This window comes from Epinephelus lanceolatus, chromosome 10, assembly GCF_041903045.1.
Source record: "Epinephelus lanceolatus isolate andai-2023 chromosome 10, ASM4190304v1, whole genome shotgun sequence".
Lineage (NCBI taxonomy): Eukaryota > Metazoa > Chordata > Actinopteri > Perciformes > Serranidae > Epinephelus > Epinephelus lanceolatus.
The window spans coordinates 6,579,971-6,601,449 of NC_135743.1; the positions used below are offsets into that span (position 1 = coordinate 6,579,971).

The following is a 21,479-nucleotide window of genomic DNA, read 5'->3' on the forward strand; positions in this document are numbered from 1 at the left end:
AATACATTGTTTTGGTTGCTGGTTAAAAATGCTTTATGTGTTCTTATGTTACGTTACGTATTATGTTGTTAAATGAGACTTTGTCAGATGTTTACTGCATTAATTGTTCTCCTCCTCAGATCTTCTACCTGCCGTTGGCTCTGGTCGCACCACCCACAGTCTTTGCTGTTCACATTCAGTTAAACCTTCTCTACCAGTTCTGGATCCACACTGAGGTAAATATATACACATAATGTAGGTCACATGCAGGAGTAATTCGACTCCAGATCATATTATCTAGTCCGACTTTGAGAAATTCGATTTAGTACAATTTCAGTCGGATGTTTTAGTCGTACTAACACAATATATTGATTTTCTCTAATGTCATGTAAATGTACTGGGTGTTTTACATTTCATTAAAAGATTCTTGGACCACTGGACTGATGAAGTAAGACAACAACTACCATTATGCATCACCAGACAACCATCTTTTTATGTCTTTGAGTGAAACACTGACTTTTTACCTGCAAATGCAGTGTGGGGTAAAGTTTATAATAATGATTGAAACAATCTTTGTGTTTAGCAACTGATTTTTAGACACCAAATATTGGAGTATTATACTGTAGCAATCTGTTGCTGTTTTTTACCAAGACATTGCCATGGTGACAGTGCCCCCAAAACTGGGTATAATGTCATGATCTTTTCTTAACCATAAGCAGGTAGCTTTTGTGCCTTAACCTGACCACACATTTTGAGTTTCCCTAAAATAGCAGAAACATTTTGTAAGATTTTTTCTAGGGATTGGGTTGTTTTCCCCACTTCAGAGGAAACTTTTTCAACACTTATCAAAACAACAATCAATAGCACAATTGAATGAAAATTTTAATTTAACCTGGCAGTTTTATGCAGGAGAACATGCACACTATGTGCCATGCACAGAATATTACAATCACAAAAAAAAAAAATTGTAGTATGATCAGTCAGCATGTTGCACATGTAGTTATGTGTGCATTACTCTTCCATTGGTTGTTGCTGTGCACAGTTAAAAAGGTAATCTAACTGGAGAAAAGTCTGTAAAGTTATCTTTCTCCCTGTGCCAACACTAATCCGTCTGCTAAGTCGAGCCTTTGTAGACTCAGTGTTGCAGTGAAACCTGTATTCAATAAAAAATAATGAGATTTTATGAAATATTCCAAACAGAAGCATGACCGCTCTCTCTGCCTTTAAAGTGACTGGGAGTATCACTTTTACAATCCCCACAATCTTGAGAGGGAATGAATGGATTTGGAACGCCTTCCATCTTTTAGTGCACTATTAGTGAAAACAGTCGTAATAGTCACAATTTTCTGAAGGGATGTAATTTATGCCTCCTTTATGGGCTTTTTTTTTGATGTAATTTATTGGCACGCTATTGGCTGCGGCGTCCAGCCCCAGAGCCGGAGTGAAGTGGTGGAGACCCTTTTCATTCAAGATAAAACTCTCACGCTCAGCTGCCAGACGCAGCCATTACATGGAAATAATGAATCACTGAGAAATTCTGCTCAGCCGTGAACATTTCTCCAGACTGAGGGGTCTGTCGTATTGATGCAAAACATCAAAATATCTGAGAGTTACAGCCAAAACAGAAACATGAACTGTGTGAAATGCGCTGTGTGACCTCTGTAATCTATAATGACTCACTGGTGCATCTGTTTGATATCTAAGAAGAGAAAATGATTCACGCTTCATTGTTTTATGCACAAAATGCACTGGCGATGCATTCGACTGCATTATTCTGTCTATCAGACTGGATGTGCATGTGTTCATCATGTGTGTGTTAATGGGTTTAACACTATCAGCACTGTCAGCGTCTTTTTCCTCATCCTTCCTACCCTGACCGACACATGCAAATGCACTACAGCCTGAAACATTTCCCTGAGTTGACATGTGCTGCAGTTTCAGAAACAAATTCAAAAACACAAACAAAAATCCAGAATACATACAACAATGGAAACATGCTGCAGAATGCCAAAACAAATACACACACAGCAAACACACTGCAAATACAGAAACAATTCAAAGTCAGAAACACACAAAACCCAAAAACAAATGCAACAGAAAAATGAGGTGTCGACAAAATGGAAATTCTCCAGGCCTGTAGGGGGAGCTCTGAGTGGAGCAGCTTGATTTTCAGCCTGAAAAAGAGAGACCAGACCAGAGTGTGTTTGTTGCAGCTGTTAAAGTAATTGTTTTGGCTTTCTGTGGCACATTTTTTTTAATTTCCCACACGTCTTCCTTGTTGTATTTGTCTTGGATTTTCATGTGATTTTGAAAATTCAGCGTTTCTGAAGCTGCAGCATGTTTCTCATAATGGAAAAGATTTTGGCCCAGTGTGTGTGCTCTTTTAGCTACTGTACCTACTAGCCCATAAATACGACTATGATCCAGAAACCAAACAAGAATATGAATATTTAACATTGTATGAAAGTGACATCAATGGCTCTTATTTTGTCACCAATGAACTAAAGTACCCAGAATGCATCCTGCCAACAGTTTTTCATGATAATCTTTTGGTTTCATGTCCAGTCAGCAGTGTTTGGGAAGTTGTCACATATTGGGGTGTCAGTAGCTTAGTGGATAGGGCAAGCGCCCCATATACAAAGGCTCAGTCCTTGCTCCAGCCACCGCGAGTTCACCTCCAGCCTTCACTCCTTTGCTGCGTGTCATCCCCTCCCTCTCTCTTCCCTTCACGCTATACTGCTCTATCAGTAAAGGCACAAAAAGCTAAAAAAAAAAAAAAAAAAAAAAAAAAAATAAGTTACAATATTACTCTCTGTGTCGAGTAATAACTTACTTATTACACTACTTCTGCATAACTTTCACCAAAATTACCTCAGAAGACCTAATGTTGTTTTTAAACAGATGAGGGTCATGTTGTTTCACAGCAGTTTATTACAGTTCATTTTAAATCCAGTGCTGTAGGTCTGACCCATTCATGTGTTCACATACACTTTGTAATAAAATCTCCTGCTAATATTAATAATAGTGTGATGATTTAGAACAATTAAATAGCTGAGATCGTTTATAATAAATTAACATCCTTGGACACAGGGAGGGTCAGGCAGAGGATCAAAGTCTGATCATTATGAAATATGGATCAATATTTGTGAGACTATGATATGAAACTCAATAAACAAATATTAAGGTTAGCACAACAAACGGAATGGCGTGCGAGTTAGTCACCCGGACGAGTGAAAATTAAAACACCGGTGCTGGAAGACCCACTTGCTGTGTCCCGGTGTGCCAGTCAGCTACAGCAGCACCAGAGAGAGAGTTGTGCATTAGAGCAGGACTGTGTGCCGGTGTTGCTCTGCAGCTGAAGGGGATGTGAATGGAAACACATCCAACATATACTAACATCAGCCAGATGTGCCGGTCACTAGGACACCAGAGGCCAACTCCTTATCTCCGCTGCTTTCAGGCAGCCTTCAGTCGCAAAAGCAGAACGGGATGTGTTGTAGACGTTGCAGGTATACTAATGGAAACACACTGAGCATGTTAACGCACAGTCCCAGATGTGCTTATCACTGGCACCCTTCTATAATGTAGCGTATAATGACATGACAACACACAACAACCTTCAGGGGATATTTTCTCTGTTGGCGCACTGGTAGAAGCGGAGTGGTGTGGATCAGTGTGGATGAATGGAAAATGAAATCAGTAAATAGTTTATTTTAGGCGGCAAGGCATTAAGTAACATTATAAATGTAATAATATTACCCGAATTCTTGTTGGTAACGCATTACATTGCTTCGTTACTGCTAAAACGGAAGGTCCAACATTTTTGTCCAAGTAAAGCTTTGGCATCCCAAAAATAATCTCCATGTAAACAATAAATATATAAGTAGTAAATAAATAGGCAGGATGCCATGCAATTTTGTAACTCATTTACTCTCCCCAGAGGATGAACTTTTTTCATCTTAAATTTGAGCATGTCCTTCATCTTGTCACCTCTATCTGGTCAAAATTAACAGTTTGTCACACAGTATAATCTTATAATCTAAAAGTCAGCTTGTGTTGAATTTGCTGAGCACATTGTATAAAGTGTTTAATTTCAAGGTATTGTATTTTATTATTTTATTTCAGCTGATCAGAGACCTTGGACCTCTAGAGTGGGTCTTCAACACCCCGAAACATCACAGAGTTCATCACGGTAAGATAAGCTTTATTTATGAAGGAAAGTCTTCACTTACTTTTATGAAGTTTTTCAGTTATTGTTTTTGCCGTGAGTTGGATGGTACGTCAACGTGTAAAATGAAGTGTTGATAACTGGTCATGTCGGATTATGGTTGTGTTTATGGTCGGATTACAAGTGTGGGAAAAACTGAGATAATTGAATGAGAAGGGCATTTGAGATCTGAGATGTTTTTCCCCTCTTTTTTTTAAAAGAGAGAATAATTTCTATTTTCTTCTGCCATAATATTTTCTCAACAGGGAGGAACCTTTACTGCATCGACACGAATTACGGAGGAATTCTGATCATATGGGACCGATTATTTGGTAGGAACAACTTAGCAGATATTCACTTTTATTCCCGATTATCATTTTAGTGCCTACATTCAGTTACTGCTAACTACAGCTGTCAGTGTGAGTTTTAGCATGTGACAATATTCTGTACATCTGTCAGTTAGTATTGGCCAGATCAATGCCAAAAGTGCCAGTACTACAATACTTGCAGGCTTTTGCTACAGAGTGTAGTCTGCATATTCTTCTTTATTCTTCACAAAATACAGACCCTTTCTCTTTTTCGTTTAACTGATAAATTACCATTTACAACTAAATGACAGTATTTTCACCACCTGCTGTCAAAGAAAAAATCTGTTGTGTTTAGGAGGAATGTGTCAGAGTGGAAGTACTCAACATTTTCAAAAGTAAAAGGAGACAGTGCTGATATGTACTATGATTTATGGTGCCAAAGTTATGAGTCATATTTACTTTTATTTTTATGCATTCACACGAGCAATAACTGCAGCAGGAGGCATTGTATTTTCAGGTCTTACAAAAATGTGACCTTGTGAACATGATATCTCAAGAATGCCTTGAGATAACTTTTGTCAAATTTGGCACAAACGGTCACTTGAACCCAGCCATGAACTGATTCCATTTTGGTGGTGTTAGGTCAAAGGTCAAAGTCACTGTGACCTCATCTGTCTCACTCTCATGAATGCAATATCAAAAGACCACCCTCAAATTAGGCACATACTTCCTCTTGGACTCAAAAATGAACTGATTAGATTTTGGTGGTCAAAGCTCAAGGTCACTGTGACCTCACAAAACATGTTTTTGGCCACAACTCAAGAAGTATTTTGCCAGTTATGACAGAATTTCTTTATTTTTTTAAGATCATTTGTTTGGTCAAGGTCACTGTGACCTTGTATCCATCTCATTCTCAATAGCTCAAAAAAGGCCTTGAGAGAATTTCTTCAAATTTGATACAAATGTCCAAGTGGGCTCAGGAATTATCTTATTTTAATTTGGTGGTCAAAGGCTAAAGGTCAAGATCATTTGACCTCACTGTTTTTGGCCACAACTCAAGAATCCATTTGCTAATTATGACAAATATCAAACAAATGTCTAATAGAATAAAATGATGAAGTGATGGCATTTTATATCCAAAAGGTCAAAGGTCAACTTCACTGTGACATCATAATTTTCTTCTTCTTGCTATTATTCAACATCATATCTCAGGAACAGAAGGGGAGACATTTGGTCAGATACTGAACTGGTGACACTAATCTTGGGTGTCCACTTTGAAACTGTGCTGATTGTTTAGATCTTCTGTGCTGCCGAGTTGAAGATGTGTGTGAAGCATCCATGTTTTCACAGACGTGGATGTAAACTGCGACTGCTTTTATTCTAGGTTTAATACTAATTCCAGGTTATTATGATGTTTTGAATCACCTTTATTATAAATTTTGCACTTAAATTTTTCAGTGCGTAACATGAATAACTCAAACAGACATTAGCAGCCTGTGATGTCAAACAGCTTCTAAATTTTATACGCCTGACATCATATTTATAACAATCTGTGTATCATCAAAGCACTGAAAGATGTTATAATGTTTTTGGTGTTTTAATCTGTCCTGGTGTCTGTGATGTCGGCCCTCTCATTACTTGATATGGAAACCAAAGTTGCGGTATGACCCATTATAACAACAACATGAAGGGAAACAGTGACTCTGTAAACTGCAGGTTTGCCTGTAGCCTTTTCACCCGACTCAGCAATTTTGCACCAAACGTCAGTGAGAGGCAACTGATTAAATTTTGAGGTTTGCATTACCCAGAAATCCCTTGGGCTGTTTTTTTCTCTCTCCCTCTGTGGCTGCAGACAGTTTTAAGAGGTTGATCCTAGAAGCTGTGATCTCAACTTTATTAATGTTCTTCTGTAGCAGGTTTTATATTTTACTCCTTAGAGTATTTACTTTGGAGCATTCATCTCATTATAAGTTGGGGATATGTGTATGTCTTGATCAGCTTAAGAGCCAGATGTTTCCCTCAGGAGCTGGTGGAGACCAAAACAGAGCTAAAACAAGTAACATTGTCGTAAAGTATCACAACTTGGATACTTTTTGATACCATCTTTAAAATGCTGCAGTGTTCGTTATTTATGCATTAGATAGTACTAAAAATGCCAAAGCTATAAATGTAAAAACAGATATCAGATTTTCAACCCAAGTTGTAATTTCTATTATAATGACTAAAAAGGTGTTGGTATGTGTTCAGAGACTTTTTCTGGACCAGCACTGTGTACAGTCTGTTAATATAAAGCAAAAAGAAAAAACATATTCTATTTTGTGTGCCTAAGACTTTTTCCCTTTTAGCTGTGGTATTGAAAGAGGTATCAAGTGTTTCTATGCCTCCATGCTGGCGATAGCCATGGTCGGAGGCATCAAGTTTTCGGGTTGTCTGCCCGTTCATACAACTGTATATCCATCCATGTCCTATTCTTGTGAACATGATACCACAAGAACGCCTTGAAGCACTTCAAATTTTGCACAAACATCCATTTTGAGTCAGCAATGAACTGATAAACTGGTGAACTGGTCACTGTGACCTTGCATCCATTTTAGTTTAGTTTAGTTTAGCTTAGCTTGGTTTAGTGTAGTTATGTTCAGTTAAGAGGGGACAGTGCATATTAATAAATACATATCGTATAGAAATGCCAGAATTAGCCAAAAGGCTATTAGTTCCTTGGCCAAGATGTTACACAAGGCTACCTAAAATACAACAAAGCACAAAGAGATATCTCAAAAACACCTTGAGAGAATTTCTTCAAATTTGTCGCAAGTGTCCACCTGGACTCATGAGTGAACTGACTTGAATTGGTGGTCGATGGTCAAAGGTGAAGATCACTGTAACCTCACTGTTTTTGGTCATAACTCAAGAATTCATTTGCTAAATGTGACACATTTTCAAACAAATGTCAAACAGGATAAAATGATGAAGTGATGACATTTTATATCCAAAAGGTCAAAGGTCAACCGCAGTGTTACATCATAATGATCTGCAAAAACGTTTCTGGCCATTATTCAACATCATAACTCAGGAACAGAAGAGAGGACATTTGGTCAGATACTGAAATGGTGACACTAACCTTGGGTGTCCACCTTGAAACTGTCTTGATTGTATAGATGTTCTGTGCTGACGGGGGGGATGTTTATGAAGCATCCATGTCAAGCATGGATATAAACTGTAACTGCAACTTGGCGGCTGCGCAGAGGGATACAGCCACGAGGCGGTAAATCTAGTTTCATACTAGTATTGTAGTGGGGTTTAAAATTCTAATATCGTGACATATTTAGAAAAGAGAGTGAACAGGTGGAACCAAACACAACTTTAGGTTTCTGAGTGTCTGTTGGACACATGCCACGTCTTCCACTGGCTAGAAAATGCAAGGTCGGGTGCCAGGTGCTTCTCTTCTGCCTACATTGTGCCAACTGTCAAGGGCCCAGAGGCAGGTTGCGCCAGAGGTTGCTAAGCGACTACAACCAACACCGCATCATAGCTTACTCATCAGATATTCTTATTTTTGGAGCAGATCTTCTTCCAGGCATTTGTTGTTTGTGTATTAGGCCTAAAATATTGTCTTAGGACAGATACAAAGCTCTGGATAAAGTTGATAAATAATCAACTTCCCCTCCATATTTACCACAGACTGATATTTACAGGAGAAAGGAAAACATATCTGCTGGCTGTGATTGGCTGTTCCCCATCACATGACGTGGTGCATGTTGCTGCATTTCAAAACTTGAACTTTTGAAATGCAGCTGTAAAATAGTTGTTTGGGAAACCTCAGCATGAGGGTGTATTTAGGTTGTGTTTAAAGCCTGTATTGCTGACCCCAAGTGTCCAAAAGACAAGTTTAAGGTATTCATTCATATTATTTTTGTTTCGTTATTAAAACCTGTACATGTCCTCCTCAGGTACTTTTGCTCCAGAGTCAGACAAAGTGGTGTTCGGCCTGGTGTTCCCGATCAACACCTTTGAAATCCTCTATGTTCAGGTTGGTCCAATCTTCCATTGATGGTGTGACCACCTTAAGTCTCACCTCCATCCTTCTGAGTATAAACACCTTTTTAGTAGATGAGGCGTGAGCTCATGTTTCCTTTTGCTGGCGGAGTGGCCATTCTGTAACCATAACATTATTACTCCACTATAAACAAACTGCCCAGCTGAGGTGAAGGAGGCCAGTAAAGTGAAATGCCAGGAGGTGGATGTTGTGATTATTTTTGCTGCCCTCGCTGTTGGCAGAGCACAGCGTGAGCAAACGTCCTGCCCAATGAAAGCAGAAACATTTCCACTCAGGATCAGTTATCGCAGCCACGGCTTCATTAACATTGATCAGTAAAATATGGGGTTTGATTATATGTTGATGTTTGATTTATGGGTTTCTTTTCTTTCAGTTACACTACTATTTGTATTTATGGAGAAGGTCCAGCACTTACAAGACTATTGGCAGCAAATTATCAACTTTCCTCAAAGGCCCGAGTTGGAAACCTGGTAAATCTCGGCTCGGTGACCATGAAGACAATCCAAAGGTTAGTTAAAAAAAAGAAAAAATCCCTTGTTTTTATCATTCCTGCAGGAGTGTTAATTTTGTCAACGAAAACAATGATGAAAAAGATTTGTCAAGACATTGACAAGCTAAAAATAGATCTTTGATAATAAAAACTACAACAAAATGTATGTATTGTTTTCGCTGAGACAAGATGGTGACTTATTGGACATTCAAAATAAGAGGGGAGGGAAACAGAATGATAAATGTTTTTATGTAATGTATTAGAAAAATGTTTTTAATCAGACAGCCAAGACATGCTTTCTTTTTTTTTCTAAAGCTGTATGTGAGCTGTACCACTAAATAGATGTGCAGGATGTTTAGCTAGCTTGAAAAACACTCACATCGGAGCAGCGTCATCCGTTAACAGGAGTTGTGAGCTCTAACTCGGCAGTAAATAAGCAGCCTTGTGTGTCTAACAGTGGACGGTGGAGCTGTTGAATGGATATGTGGAGTTTGTTGGTTACACCTGTTTGCAGCTAGCTCCACTTGTATGCAGGTGAACGGCAGCAGAGCAAGCAGCCCCTAGCCACTGGACAAAATCCACTTTTAATCACCGACCCTGTGAGATGACAAAAGTTTAAACCTCTAGACTAGATTTCGAAAGAGTTCAGGCTAAAATTAAGTTGTTTTCCGTTTCTTAACAGCGCGATTGGTAAGTCAGAGCATGGACGGATTACCGGACAGGCCTACAAGGCACAGGCCGAGGGGCCCAAAGTGTCAGGGGCCCGCCTGACCTTCATCTGCAAGATGTCAGTCAAATTACCCACCAGGAAGAGACTCAAAATCACTCCAAAAAGACACAAAAAGCCCACCAAGAAATGCAAAGGAACAGAAAGTAACTACAAAAGTGGGCAAAACAGCCACAAAGACACACAAAATGACCAAATAAGACACAAAATTTCCTCAAACAGTCACAAAACCAGAAAAAGCTCCATAATGACTACAAAGAGACACAAAACAACAACAAAAATAGAGGCAGAACTACCATAGTGTCTGGAGTAGCTCAGTGGTTAGAGCGGGCGGCCCATGTACAAAGACATTGTCCTTGCCGCAGCGGCTGTGGGTTCAATTCTAGCCCGCAGCCCTTTGCTGCATGTCTGTCCTGTCAAATAAAGTCAAAAGCCAAAAGAAACAAAACGACCACGTCTGTGTGTTGGGCTCCTGTGTTGGAGAGGTGGTGGGGCCTTTTGCATATCATTGCTCAGGGGTCCATTATCTCATAGTCTGCCCATGAGTCAGACTTAACAGTGAACTTGGGTACAAATAGGTTGTCTAGTTGTTTCAAATTATTTAGTTTCGGTCTAAATGTTTGAGATTTTGAGCTTTTCAAGTGATGATTTCTCATTAAACTGTCAAACACTGTTGGAGAAATGCAAGTTTGTAAATGTGTAGAAATGATCTATAGTTTTAATAACAAAATATGTCTTAATGAAATTTAAACACTTGATACAACCTGTCACTTTGATGCTAATATCCAATACCAGTATTAGGCGAATTTAATTAAAGAGAAAAAATAGTTTGACTAAAAGTAATGACAAATAATTGACCCAATTGAAATTACTTTGTTGACTAAAACTGGACGAAATCATTTTCAGTTGTCGACAACTAAAAGAGACAAACAACTAAAATGTGGCTAAAACTAATTAACACCGTCCTGCATGAGGTATATTTTTACAATAATGCTCTCAGGCTTCATTACCCGTCATTTTGACACACGCGAAACCCCGGCCCAGATGACTCAGAGCATTCCTGATTGAAGGATTCACATATTCTGCAAGTTTTACAAGGAGCTGCCACATCAAATAAAAGCTGCAGAGCCTTTGTAGAGGGAACACAATAAGTTCATTTTCACCGTCTTTAAACGCAGTCTGCGGGATTAAAACCGCATGCAGTTGAGTGTGAATGGGCGTATGTGTGTGTGCGTGTATGTCTGTGTGTGTGCAGAAAGAAATACAGGCTCCAGTCGAATGCCCCGGCGGTTAGCTTTGAAATAACGCTGATGGTGTCGCATATTTAGTCCCTTACGCTTCACACTTTAAAAAAAAAAAAAAAAAAAAAAAAAGTCCCCTTTGCCTTTACAATTAAATTGGCCCCTTAAACCCAGCGGGGTGATTCTAAACACGGACGGAGCTGGAACTGAACCGAAATATCTTGAAAGGCCTGGTGTAGACGGCTGCTCATTGATATCTGCCGGTGAAGGAGAGAAAAGGAAAGAGAGGGGAGTGAGAGGGTTGAACGTGTTTCAGCTCTTTGACAATAAGCAGAGCAGCGTGCTGGAATACCTACAGGGTTGGGGATGGGATGCGGGGGGAACCCACATGTGGTGTTTTGGTTCCTCGGGATCCTGGGAAACCTCCCCGAATGAGAGGCAGGCGTCCATGATTGGCCAGTTTTTTTTTTTGTGCTTCGTTCCCGGAGAGGATGCAGTTTCAACAAGAGCCTAATTACTTATCGTTCAAAAGCAGACAAAAACAGGTCAAGTGACTCAGGGAATTCTTACAAATGGACTCGCATATTACTGTGTGTTTGGGGGAAACCGCTACACCCAATAAATACTGGATGACTTTGTAGAGAGAACACAACAACCTAATTTTCACCAGTTTTGAAATTCAGCCTGAAGGAGACCGAAGCGACAAAAAGGCCATTTAACTTCGAAGACAATAAACACATCAGAAGTAGAAGAGGGAAAGGTCAGCAGAGAGGTTTGAACATGAGTTTTATGAGTTCAATTGTGGCATATTTCTTTTTAAAGGCTCAAACATTCTCACTGACTCACTTTTGTTTTCTGTTGTTTTTGCCATTTCTCTTACTTCCTTTTTCTAACTACTGCCCCCATGCTGTTTTATTGTCTTTTTAGTAGATGCATTTCCATCCACCTCTTTTTATGCGTATTTTCAGTTTGAGTGAAAACATCAACAATTCGAAAAAAATCTCAAAATTTAGCAAAAATGTTTTTATGTTTTGGGAACGTGGAAAAGTTGTCGTGTTAATAAAAGGTGAATGCGAGAAGGTGCCAACTGGTCCAGCCACTGGGTCCAGATTTCTGTTCATTAGTCAGTCACTCTGCAGCATGACTCGGCACTTCAAAATGAAAGCTTTGTGCCAGAAATTCATTGTACTGAAAAACAAAGTGTGTTTTTTACAAACTTGACACGTTCATGAGTCCATTCAGAATTGACCCGTGACCTACTTTCGGACCGCGACCCACCAGTTAGGAACCACTGCTCTAGAGGATTTTAACATGCTTATGCACTCAGGGCTGTTACCACAACTCTTCCACAGAGCTGTAATATTAGTTGTTTAAAACTATCTGTTTCCAGTGTCTAGTATGCACTCTGTTATTATACATCCATTGTGTTCCTTCGTTTGAGGTTTGTCTGGCGCTCTTTTTATTACTTCATCCCTCTCCTCACCCTCTTCGTCTGCAGTGGAACCTGAGTGGAGAATTAGTACCACCTGCTCCTTATCTCGATGAAACAACTCTGAATATTAGCATAACAGCAGTGGATGGAAAAGCACATACATGTGCATTTTCCTTTGCAGATTTAAACTGTGGGCTACATTTGGATGGAAACCGGACTAATGTTTCTTAAGGTTATATTGTTGATGGCAAAGTCCCACATTGGACTTAGGGTGCTTTTTCACCTGCCCTGTTTGGTTCAGTTCAATCAAACTTTGTTTTTTTGTCAAACTGTTTTTAGCCCCCATATGTTTTTAAAGGAGCTGTTGCTGCTACATCAATGCCGCCACACACCGCTGCCACTGCTGCTGGCTACACTTTACCTCCACCACCCCAGCCTCCACCTTTCTAATGCAGAGTCCTACATGGCTCTAAGGTCAAAATGCTATTTAATATCTTGCTTGGACCCACTCTTGTATACGTGGGGGATTTTCTGCAACGCGCTCCCTAGTTTGGCATAGCATGCTGCTTTTCTAATCCAGGGAACACCTCAAGAGCAAAGCCCTCAGCGCCAAACAAAACTGTATTTCCATTTGTTGCACCAAATAGTTGAATCTACGATGAGAGTGTTCCTGACTGAAATATACGATGCCAACATTTATTCTGGCGACACTCATGTGTAACATCAATGTAAACATAACTGGAATATCAATATTTACTGTGTGCAATCGTGAGTTCAACTCATCAGACTTTCTAGTTTCTTAATGTGTATTTAATTATTATATCCTGCTTTTTGTTTTTACTGGTGCTTCTTGGTTTTGTACTTTACCCTCTGCTGTTGTAACACTGCACATTTTCCTGTTGTGGTACTAATAAAGGATTATCTTATCTTATCTTAATGGCACAGGAAATAACTCCAACCAACCTGAGTCAGTCATAAAACCAGAACACCACGTGCTGCAAGTGAGATTAAGTGAAAACTAGTTCATGTGCGAGCAGAGAAGCCAAAATATGTAACTATATAAATGCTTTAATGGTCCTTAAAGCCGCAATGAAATAATAACTCTCAACGCATTATATTTCACATGTATTTACACTGGTTATTAATGAGGAAGGAAGTGTACAGACACACTGTAAAACTTAACTGAAATGTTACTATAAACATGAAGGTAAAATTAAAGGACTCGTTATAAAAGTGCAGGCACGCCGTCCAGTGTGAGAATCTGTCCAGAAAATTACTCCACTTACAAGAAAATTAGGGATTGGGGAATTAAACATGTTTTATTTTCCATGTGCAGGTTACCGGACAGGAAGTGCCTCATGATCCCAGCTGGACGCTGCCTTTACAAGTTTATGTGGTCATACATTTCCTGCTGGTGCTGGGGATTTACCATGATCTGTTTGAAAACAAGATGGTACGTATGTGTCACATGAGTAAAACTGTAAATGTCAGGATTTTTAAACTTTATTAGAAGGTTTACAGCCGTGCTCAGAAGCTCACTGACAGTCCTTCTGAAGGAGGGAAGAGCATTTTACATTCCTGTGTGGATGAAGCTGTTGACTTTCTGGTCACACACTGGCTGATGTTATGTTTAGACTACTGTAATCCCTCATATAAAGTATGACAAGGTGGTCCAAAGCTCTTAATTTAAGGCTGAGCGCTGCCTGTTTGTTTGCCAACATTATTTCACCCAATTATGCAGTTTGTTGTGGCTGCTCCACGGTGGAGCAGAGTCCTCTACTTAGCCAGCAGGAAAAGACTAGCTCTGTCTAACATCATGACAGAATGACTGATCGGCATTCCCCTTTAGAACAACCTTTGTCTATTATTTTCCACTCGACGAGCCAAAAGACCCCCTTCCTCCTCCGTCAGAAAAAAGAGAAACAGGTCTCCTCAGCAGTTATCTTTGGAAGCCTTTTTTCCCCAGGCATAGTTTTGGTTAGCCAAAAAGTGCTGTCACGCCCAGCCCCTTCAAACTCCCAAATAAAATGGCCTGTCTTTTTCTGATCGCTACCTCCGTGGTGCTCCTTCAGTTGTGGTCCCCCGCTTTCTCACACACACACACACACACACACACCTCCCCTCCTGGGTCGAGGGTTCCCCTCCCTCTCTGCGAATGAAACACCAGCTGGTGGTCCAGCAGTGAACACAAACGCCTTAATTGTCGAGTCAACCATTTCCCAACCCAAATAGCCTTCAGGATGCAGCAATCAGGACTTGGAGGGGAAAATAACAAAGTGAGCTCTCTGGCCTGACGATAAATCATGTCACTGTTATGTATTTATACCCACATGTTCACTAGGCGCTTATTTGGCTTGACAATTGATGATACACTGCCGGACAATTTATGGGCTTTGCGTTAATTCAGAGTCATGAAAACATGAAGTGAAGCTACTCTTCAATTACATCATCAGCAGGCCGGCGTGTATGTTTGATTATAGGTTTGTTACAGCAGTTACTATTAGAGGCAGAGAGGGGAACTGACCAAGTGGTGAAGTCTTATCTCGGAACAAGTCTCCATTAGTGTGTTTATGATGAAACATATGGACTTCAGCACAGAGCAACAATAAGACCGAACATCTGACACAACATAGCAATTTAGATTGCCTAATTTATCAGCAATCAGGATGTAATAAGAGCTATTTATATTGTCCTAGAAGCATTTAATTAGCAGCTCATCAATTAAAGTGGTGGAAAGTAACTGAGTACATTTATATAAGCATTGTACTACATTTACTCTGCGATACTTCAGAGGGAACATCGTGCGGGAACATCGTACTTTTTAATGTACTGCCTTTATTTGATAACTATAGTTAATTCAAATTATCATCAATACATACATTACGATGTATAATTATAGGTTAGAACAACGTCTAAGTGATTTGGAGTGGGGTAGTATGGGATCCCCATCAGAAATCGTAGTCTCGCAGTAAGGTAAAGTGGTGAAAATATTCTAAATATAATGTACATTTAAGCCCCAGTCTCACAGGACTAGTATTACCTGGTGACCTCGAACAATTTGTAATAATTGTATAAGTATAGATTCCTACCTAACATGTTTTGCCAAACACAGAGGTTGTGTGATAAATTTAGTCCCGTGCCAAATAGGAATCTTTGTGATTTATGGTCATATTTAGATTTTTTTTTTTTTTTCTCCGTGCCTCCTTTCTGCATCTTTGCCGGTCTAGAGAGAGAGGCTTATCGCGCTACACAGCATGGAGCCCCATTTGCAATCTGAGGAGCGAGATCTTGAAACATGATGAGATAAATGACGTGTAATAATGTGTGGCAGAATTGTTTCTATTTTTTAAACCCACGTTTAAAAGGGAAAAAAATAGGTCCACACCATACGTCACCGCTAGTGGTGCTGTGTCGTGTTTCTGTGTTTTGTAGAATAAAATTATAAGTAACTGTGCACATCACGTCTGAGGGATAATGCCAGTAAATCTGAACAAAATATGGACTTTGATTATCCTGTGCAAATGCGCCACACGAAACACAGACATAGGGGGCGTAATGTCTAAACTGCATTAGGTCCCCTGGTGAGACTGGTCCCTTGCGAATGGGGCTTCAAACTGATATACATTTCGAAAGAAAATAGGTTTTGCTGCAAAAGATCTGAACTGTCCCTTTAATGCATCAGTAATTCGAATCCAGTAATATAATATATATTTTTCAGAAACCAGCCATCATGCATAATTAGCACCATAACGTTTGGTACTTTTGAGTATTTTTTAATGAAAGTACTTTGAACTTTTTACTCAAGTACAATTTTGAAGGACTTTTACATTTAGTAAACAAAGTATTCCTATGTTGTGGTATTGCTACTTTTACTCAATTAAAAAAATTGAGTACTTCCTCCACCACTGAACATTTACATCACTGGCAGAGAGAAGCAGCAAAAAAAGAAATATATATATGATATGTGATTGGATCATGAAGTAATCTGAAATAAAGCCTAATCTTTCTCTGTAACTGAACTCCCCTTTAATGAAGATTTATATTCATGCATTTGAATTCTAGAATATTAGAAATAATGGACAGAGGGAGATGTGTATTATGTCTGTTACTTACTGTGGTAACATTCCACTGCTGGTGTGTTTCCTCAGTGGTGACTGTGTCCAACGAGCCCTCATGAGCTTCATAATAACGTCCTGAATAATGAGTTAATCTGCTCCGTCTCGGGGGACAACAGAATAACACAATCAGTGCGCTGCCACCAGATGTTAACTTTCATTTCTGTCCTCTGCTGTAATTGCTGCAGCTTGACACTTGATCACGTTCAAAATTAGCTCGATGAAAGAAGCACAGAACATTTCCTCTTTTATAAAAAAAAAAACACGTTCTGTAAATGTGACTCCACCTGAGGACTCGGAGAGATTTGTGGTGGATTTTCTCTCGAGCGTCTCTGATAGTCAGAACAAACCAAAAAAAAAAAAAAAAAGGATCATGTGCGTGCGTCTGGTCTGCTGTGGCCCCGAGGTTATTGAACACAGATAAGTTCACATAACCTTTGATACCAAAATAATTCTCCGCTCATGACACCTCTTACCAAAAATAACTGTGTCTGTAGCCTCTGAACTCTCCAGCAGTGATCATTCAACTTTAATTTGCTTTGACAGTTTTGTTCCATCACTCTGATAGATGGATCCAGGCCAGAATTCCCCCAATTTGATTCACGGAAAACATAATCATATCATCTCTCTGTGCTCCCACGTGACGGCTCGGATGATATAGTTCTTAAGGGGTTTATGGATTACGAGTCTTGGATAAACATAAAGACATACGGTTTTATTGCATCCTGTTGATGGGTTGATTTTATGTTTACTATATATGGCCTTCTGGGTCGGTACAGTATGGGAGCGGTCGGTGAGATTTGGCTGTTAGGCTCTGTATTGAGTGTCGGAGAAATATAAACCGAAGCTGACAGCCCACAGCATCCTCAGGAGACACCGGGCCTCCAGCTGCTGCCCTCAGCCAAGGCCGTAGGTTAGAGAACATGAATTAGGCCGTACATCACGTTCTGTACGAGTCTGTTTTGTGTGTGCACGTCCCAAATAGCTCTTAAAAGGTCAGTGAGAATCTGCATGGGATTTCTGCTCCGTTGTTGGTTGTTTTGGCTCCGTTTAGGGGCTATCGGGATTCAAACTGCAGTCTCTTCCACTGTGGTCAAGTCCCTCCGTCAAGACCCATCTGGGGTGATTAGAGTGTCTCTGTAAACTAGGCATGTCAGTGTAAAGTAAGAGGCAGATTACATTTGCTGCAGGATACTGTATGTGCCAGTACACTTACTGTGAAGGTCAGACATGTTTTGGTTGGCACTGCCAAGTAAACAGCAGAACAGTCGTGCGGTTTATGACTGCTCCCCCAGTAAGGTCTCCTGTGATTGTAACTCAACCAGCCATGATATTAATTTAAGGTTTGATTCTAATGTATTTTTTCCCGACCACATTTCTCATGGCACGCAAACATATCTGTGATTCCTAGACGCTGTCCCAGTTAACCATGCTGGGGATGACCGGCTATGTTCTGCTCACTCTCACGTCTCTGGGCTACATCATTGATCACAGGTAACATACTGACATTTGTTCATGTGTTCATTCTTATGCAAGCGTTTGGATATTAAATCAGACAGACTAAACAGCAGGAGAGAGCACTCTGGTAATTTATGTCAGTGGTTCCCAAGCTCTGAAACTCTCCAAGGGGTCTCAGGTGGGGATGTCCCGATAAAGTTTGTTCGACCCCAATCTAAGTTATTTATTACTGACTTTCTGCTGATACAGAGTCCTGATCCAATAGTTCTGTTTTCCCACATAATACAGCTGCACAGTGCACACTTCAAGTACTTCAAAGTTATTAAAATCAATTCACTTTGGGCTAAAGCTTATGCATTACAATTAAATAGCTCTGCAATGCACTGAGAAAAAAAAAATCCCAGCTTTATTATGATGTTGGTTGATGTGTCCTTATTTGCAGGCCAACAGCAGCTGTCCTGGAGATGCTACGCTGTGTTGTCATGGTGACAATGCAGAGGTATGGCTACATGAAGCCCCTGCTGCCCTCGCTGGCTGTGCCCACAGAAGTAAGATGACCTGTAGTGTGTTACAGTGCTGTTTAAAGTGACAGTGTCCTGATGGTGGTGTAGTTCGTCCACTGACAAGTGGACCAATAGACTTCACATTCACAAACTTCAGGGGACATATAAACCGGGGTCGGCAGAAATCTGGCACAGGCAAAAAAATCTGAATCTGAATGATACACCGTCCTTTCGTAAGCCCCGCCCACCAGATGAGCACAGGTATATGCATGCACTTCATACAGTAACTCCGTGTTTCCCATACATTGATTTATTTCATCTTATTCCATTGTAGAGTAGCAAGTAGCGCATTGACTCAGCCCCGCTCTTTCTCTCGCTGTTTATCAGCCCACAAATGAGACAAGAAATTGCCAGCTAACATTAGCCAATCCCGCTGTCCCTTCACCTCCTTTCTGTGGACCATTTTCTCCTGAGGAGAGTGGAAGGCAGCTCAGGTAACTGACCTTCAGTTGGGGGCTGTAGTGGCATGAATTCAGCCAGCGTAAATCCCCCAGCGTTGGGTGTCACAGCAGGCTGGTGGCCAGCGATAGTGCTGGGTCTAACCTGTGTTACAGCAGCAACAGAAAGTTCTCTCAGAGCTTGGGTTTGCACTGGCTGGATTTAGGTTGCTGAGGCCGCTGACTGGGGGTCTGTCACTGGAGCTGCTGCCTGCTCTCCTCCCCATTAGGTGGTCTGTAGAGGTGGGCAGTAAGGCGGTGGACACGCTGTGATTCAAGGCTCTAGCTAACGTTAGCTACGTAAATGTGAACTTGGAGTGGCAGCTGTAAGCCTTTGGCTCCGGTTAGCAGAAGGCTAAACTATTAGCAACAACTTCTCTCCATCTCTGACACACTTCCTTGTCACTGACAATGTGTTTTATTTTGTTTATTATCAGCCTCTTTTTTTTTATGCTCTCGTTGTGATTAGTCTGTCTGTCTGTGTCTTCAGTGAGGAAACGTGCATGCACATCTGCATTTGTTAGACAGCCAATAGGGTTGCCGTCTCTCTCTAAAATGACCTGTGATTGGCCAAAGTCTCCTGTCACTGCCTAGATTTTTTTAAAGCCTGAAAACAGAGCCAAGAGGAGGTGCAGAAGTCTAGTTTTCTCTCAGTCCACTTGAATTACAGTATGCTTAAAGTTTATCATGAGATTTTTGCCCAGTTCGCCGAAATCAAACGGCCTGCCCCAGCTTTAAGTAGCTGTTCTGGAGCTGTCGATCACATCACAGCATCTTCATTTGGGATTGTTGAAAGCCTGTTCAAAAGAGTTCCCAAACTATTTAATCTAATTGTTCACTGTAATGTGTCACATAATGACATATTGTGGAAATAGTTTGTTCATTTGGGTTCATCTGAGTTCGGGCCTCCACCCTGCCACTCTCCATTAAAGTATTGTTGAGTGTGAACCAGAGAAGCAATTTGTGTCTAAAATACAGCATGAAAAAAACTGAAACTGTCTTCGCATTTTATAACCGTTTAAACACAAGAGACACAAAGTCAACACATGACAAGACCTAATTAGCCTGCTGGTAGCTCATGAGTGTCCAATGCATTTAGACGTACTGAAAAAAACATTCCACATCTCAGTGACTGTGAAAAGCGCTGGAAACATGAGGGAATATAGAACGATGAATGTGTATGGTGATAATAATGTGATGCCAGTAGGTAACGTGTACATGAAGCGCTTCATATGACAGCATCATGTTTCCCTGGTGTGTGTAGCCTGTGATTGTGTGTGTTGTGTGGTCTGTTTTGTGTGAAATGTGTGTGAGCTGGGTGCTAAGTCCAGCCCCGCAGCCCTGTGATCTATGAGTCCAGATGCGTCGCCCAATTGACCATAAAATTGGCGAGCCTCTCTGGCTCTGGCAGCCCAACTGTAGATGGCGGCTGACCTCTCATTACTTGCCCCCACTCCCTTTTATTTTTTTCTTTCTCCCTCTTTCTGCCCGCCCTCGCTGCTTGCCATTTCAACCAGTGCGAACGAGAGAGAGCAACATTTCTGGAACCAATTAGTGCCGTCTGCCGCTAACTAGAGCTGGCTGATGAGATTTGCACGTGAGCGCTGAATCGCTGCTTTTATTGTCCTCTGACTCCACATCTGTGCTGCTCAGGTGTTCGAAAGACAACTCGAGGCTTTCCCACATTTTCTTTTTTTTTTTCACCATAAAGCCGAATAAAAGTGAATGAATTATAATTTTTTAAAGCCGTGCACCTCCAATCAGCTCCAGAGTAAAAACCTGTCCTGATTTATGCTGCACATGCTGCACGGCTGTGTCACTTTGACAGCACTGTAAGTTTTATGCAGCCGTTTCCTTAAGCGAATCATTAGGCCTCATTTCAAGTCGCAGTACATCAGTTTGAAATGAATAAATGTCGTACTCGCAGGTGGGGCTCATTGAAAATCCTCACAATTTACTAGAATTGGTTCCTGACATATTTGTGCCGTTTGCTCAGAACTACAGCAAAGGGAAAGAAAATGAAACCACCCCCAAACTTTTAAGGTACTTTAATGATATATGGGCCTGACGCGTGAGGTGAACGGGCAGCTCTTTGTTGCAGCGGTGGGGCGTGTTTTGAAGTCGGGCCAATCAATTAACAGTCACTTGAAATGGAGGAGGGATAAATTCACATTTAATTGTATTCAGGCTCATGCGACTGTACAGTTGGGAAAAAAGGGGGACTGCAAAAAAAACTACAAAAACTAGGTCGGTTTGTGGTCCTTCAAACCCAGTGGTGTGATATACTGCACCCTTAAAGCTCACAGTGGTATTTATAGTGGCTCTGGAGATTTCCCTTGTAAAGCTGCAGGCTTGACCTGTAAACCAGGGCTGCCTCTCGCTCCCAGCCGCCCACTCGCCCGCCCCAAACCCCCGTCTGTGCAACGCATATGAAGACCTCGCCGGCTCAGACGAGACGAGTCTGGTGT

At 40.8% G+C, this 21,479-nt stretch overlaps 1 protein-coding gene across 1 annotated transcript in view; it reads left to right on the plus strand.

Annotated features, from left to right (window-relative positions):
- agmo (alkylglycerol monooxygenase) overlaps positions 1-21,479 on the plus strand; it is a 76,152-nt gene that overhangs the window by 30,660 nt on the left and 24,013 nt on the right. Inside the window, exons 5-12 of the mRNA XM_033641523.2 lie at positions 120-215; positions 4,105-4,171; positions 4,453-4,518; positions 8,442-8,521; positions 8,922-9,056; positions 13,775-13,891; positions 17,965-18,047; positions 18,454-18,559. Of these exons, the coding sequence (XP_033497414.2) occupies positions 120-215; positions 4,105-4,171; positions 4,453-4,518; positions 8,442-8,521; positions 8,922-9,056; positions 13,775-13,891; positions 17,965-18,047; positions 18,454-18,559 (750 nt within the window). The remainder of the gene's footprint in view (positions 1-119; positions 216-4,104; positions 4,172-4,452; positions 4,519-8,441; positions 8,522-8,921; positions 9,057-13,774; positions 13,892-17,964; positions 18,048-18,453; positions 18,560-21,479) is intronic.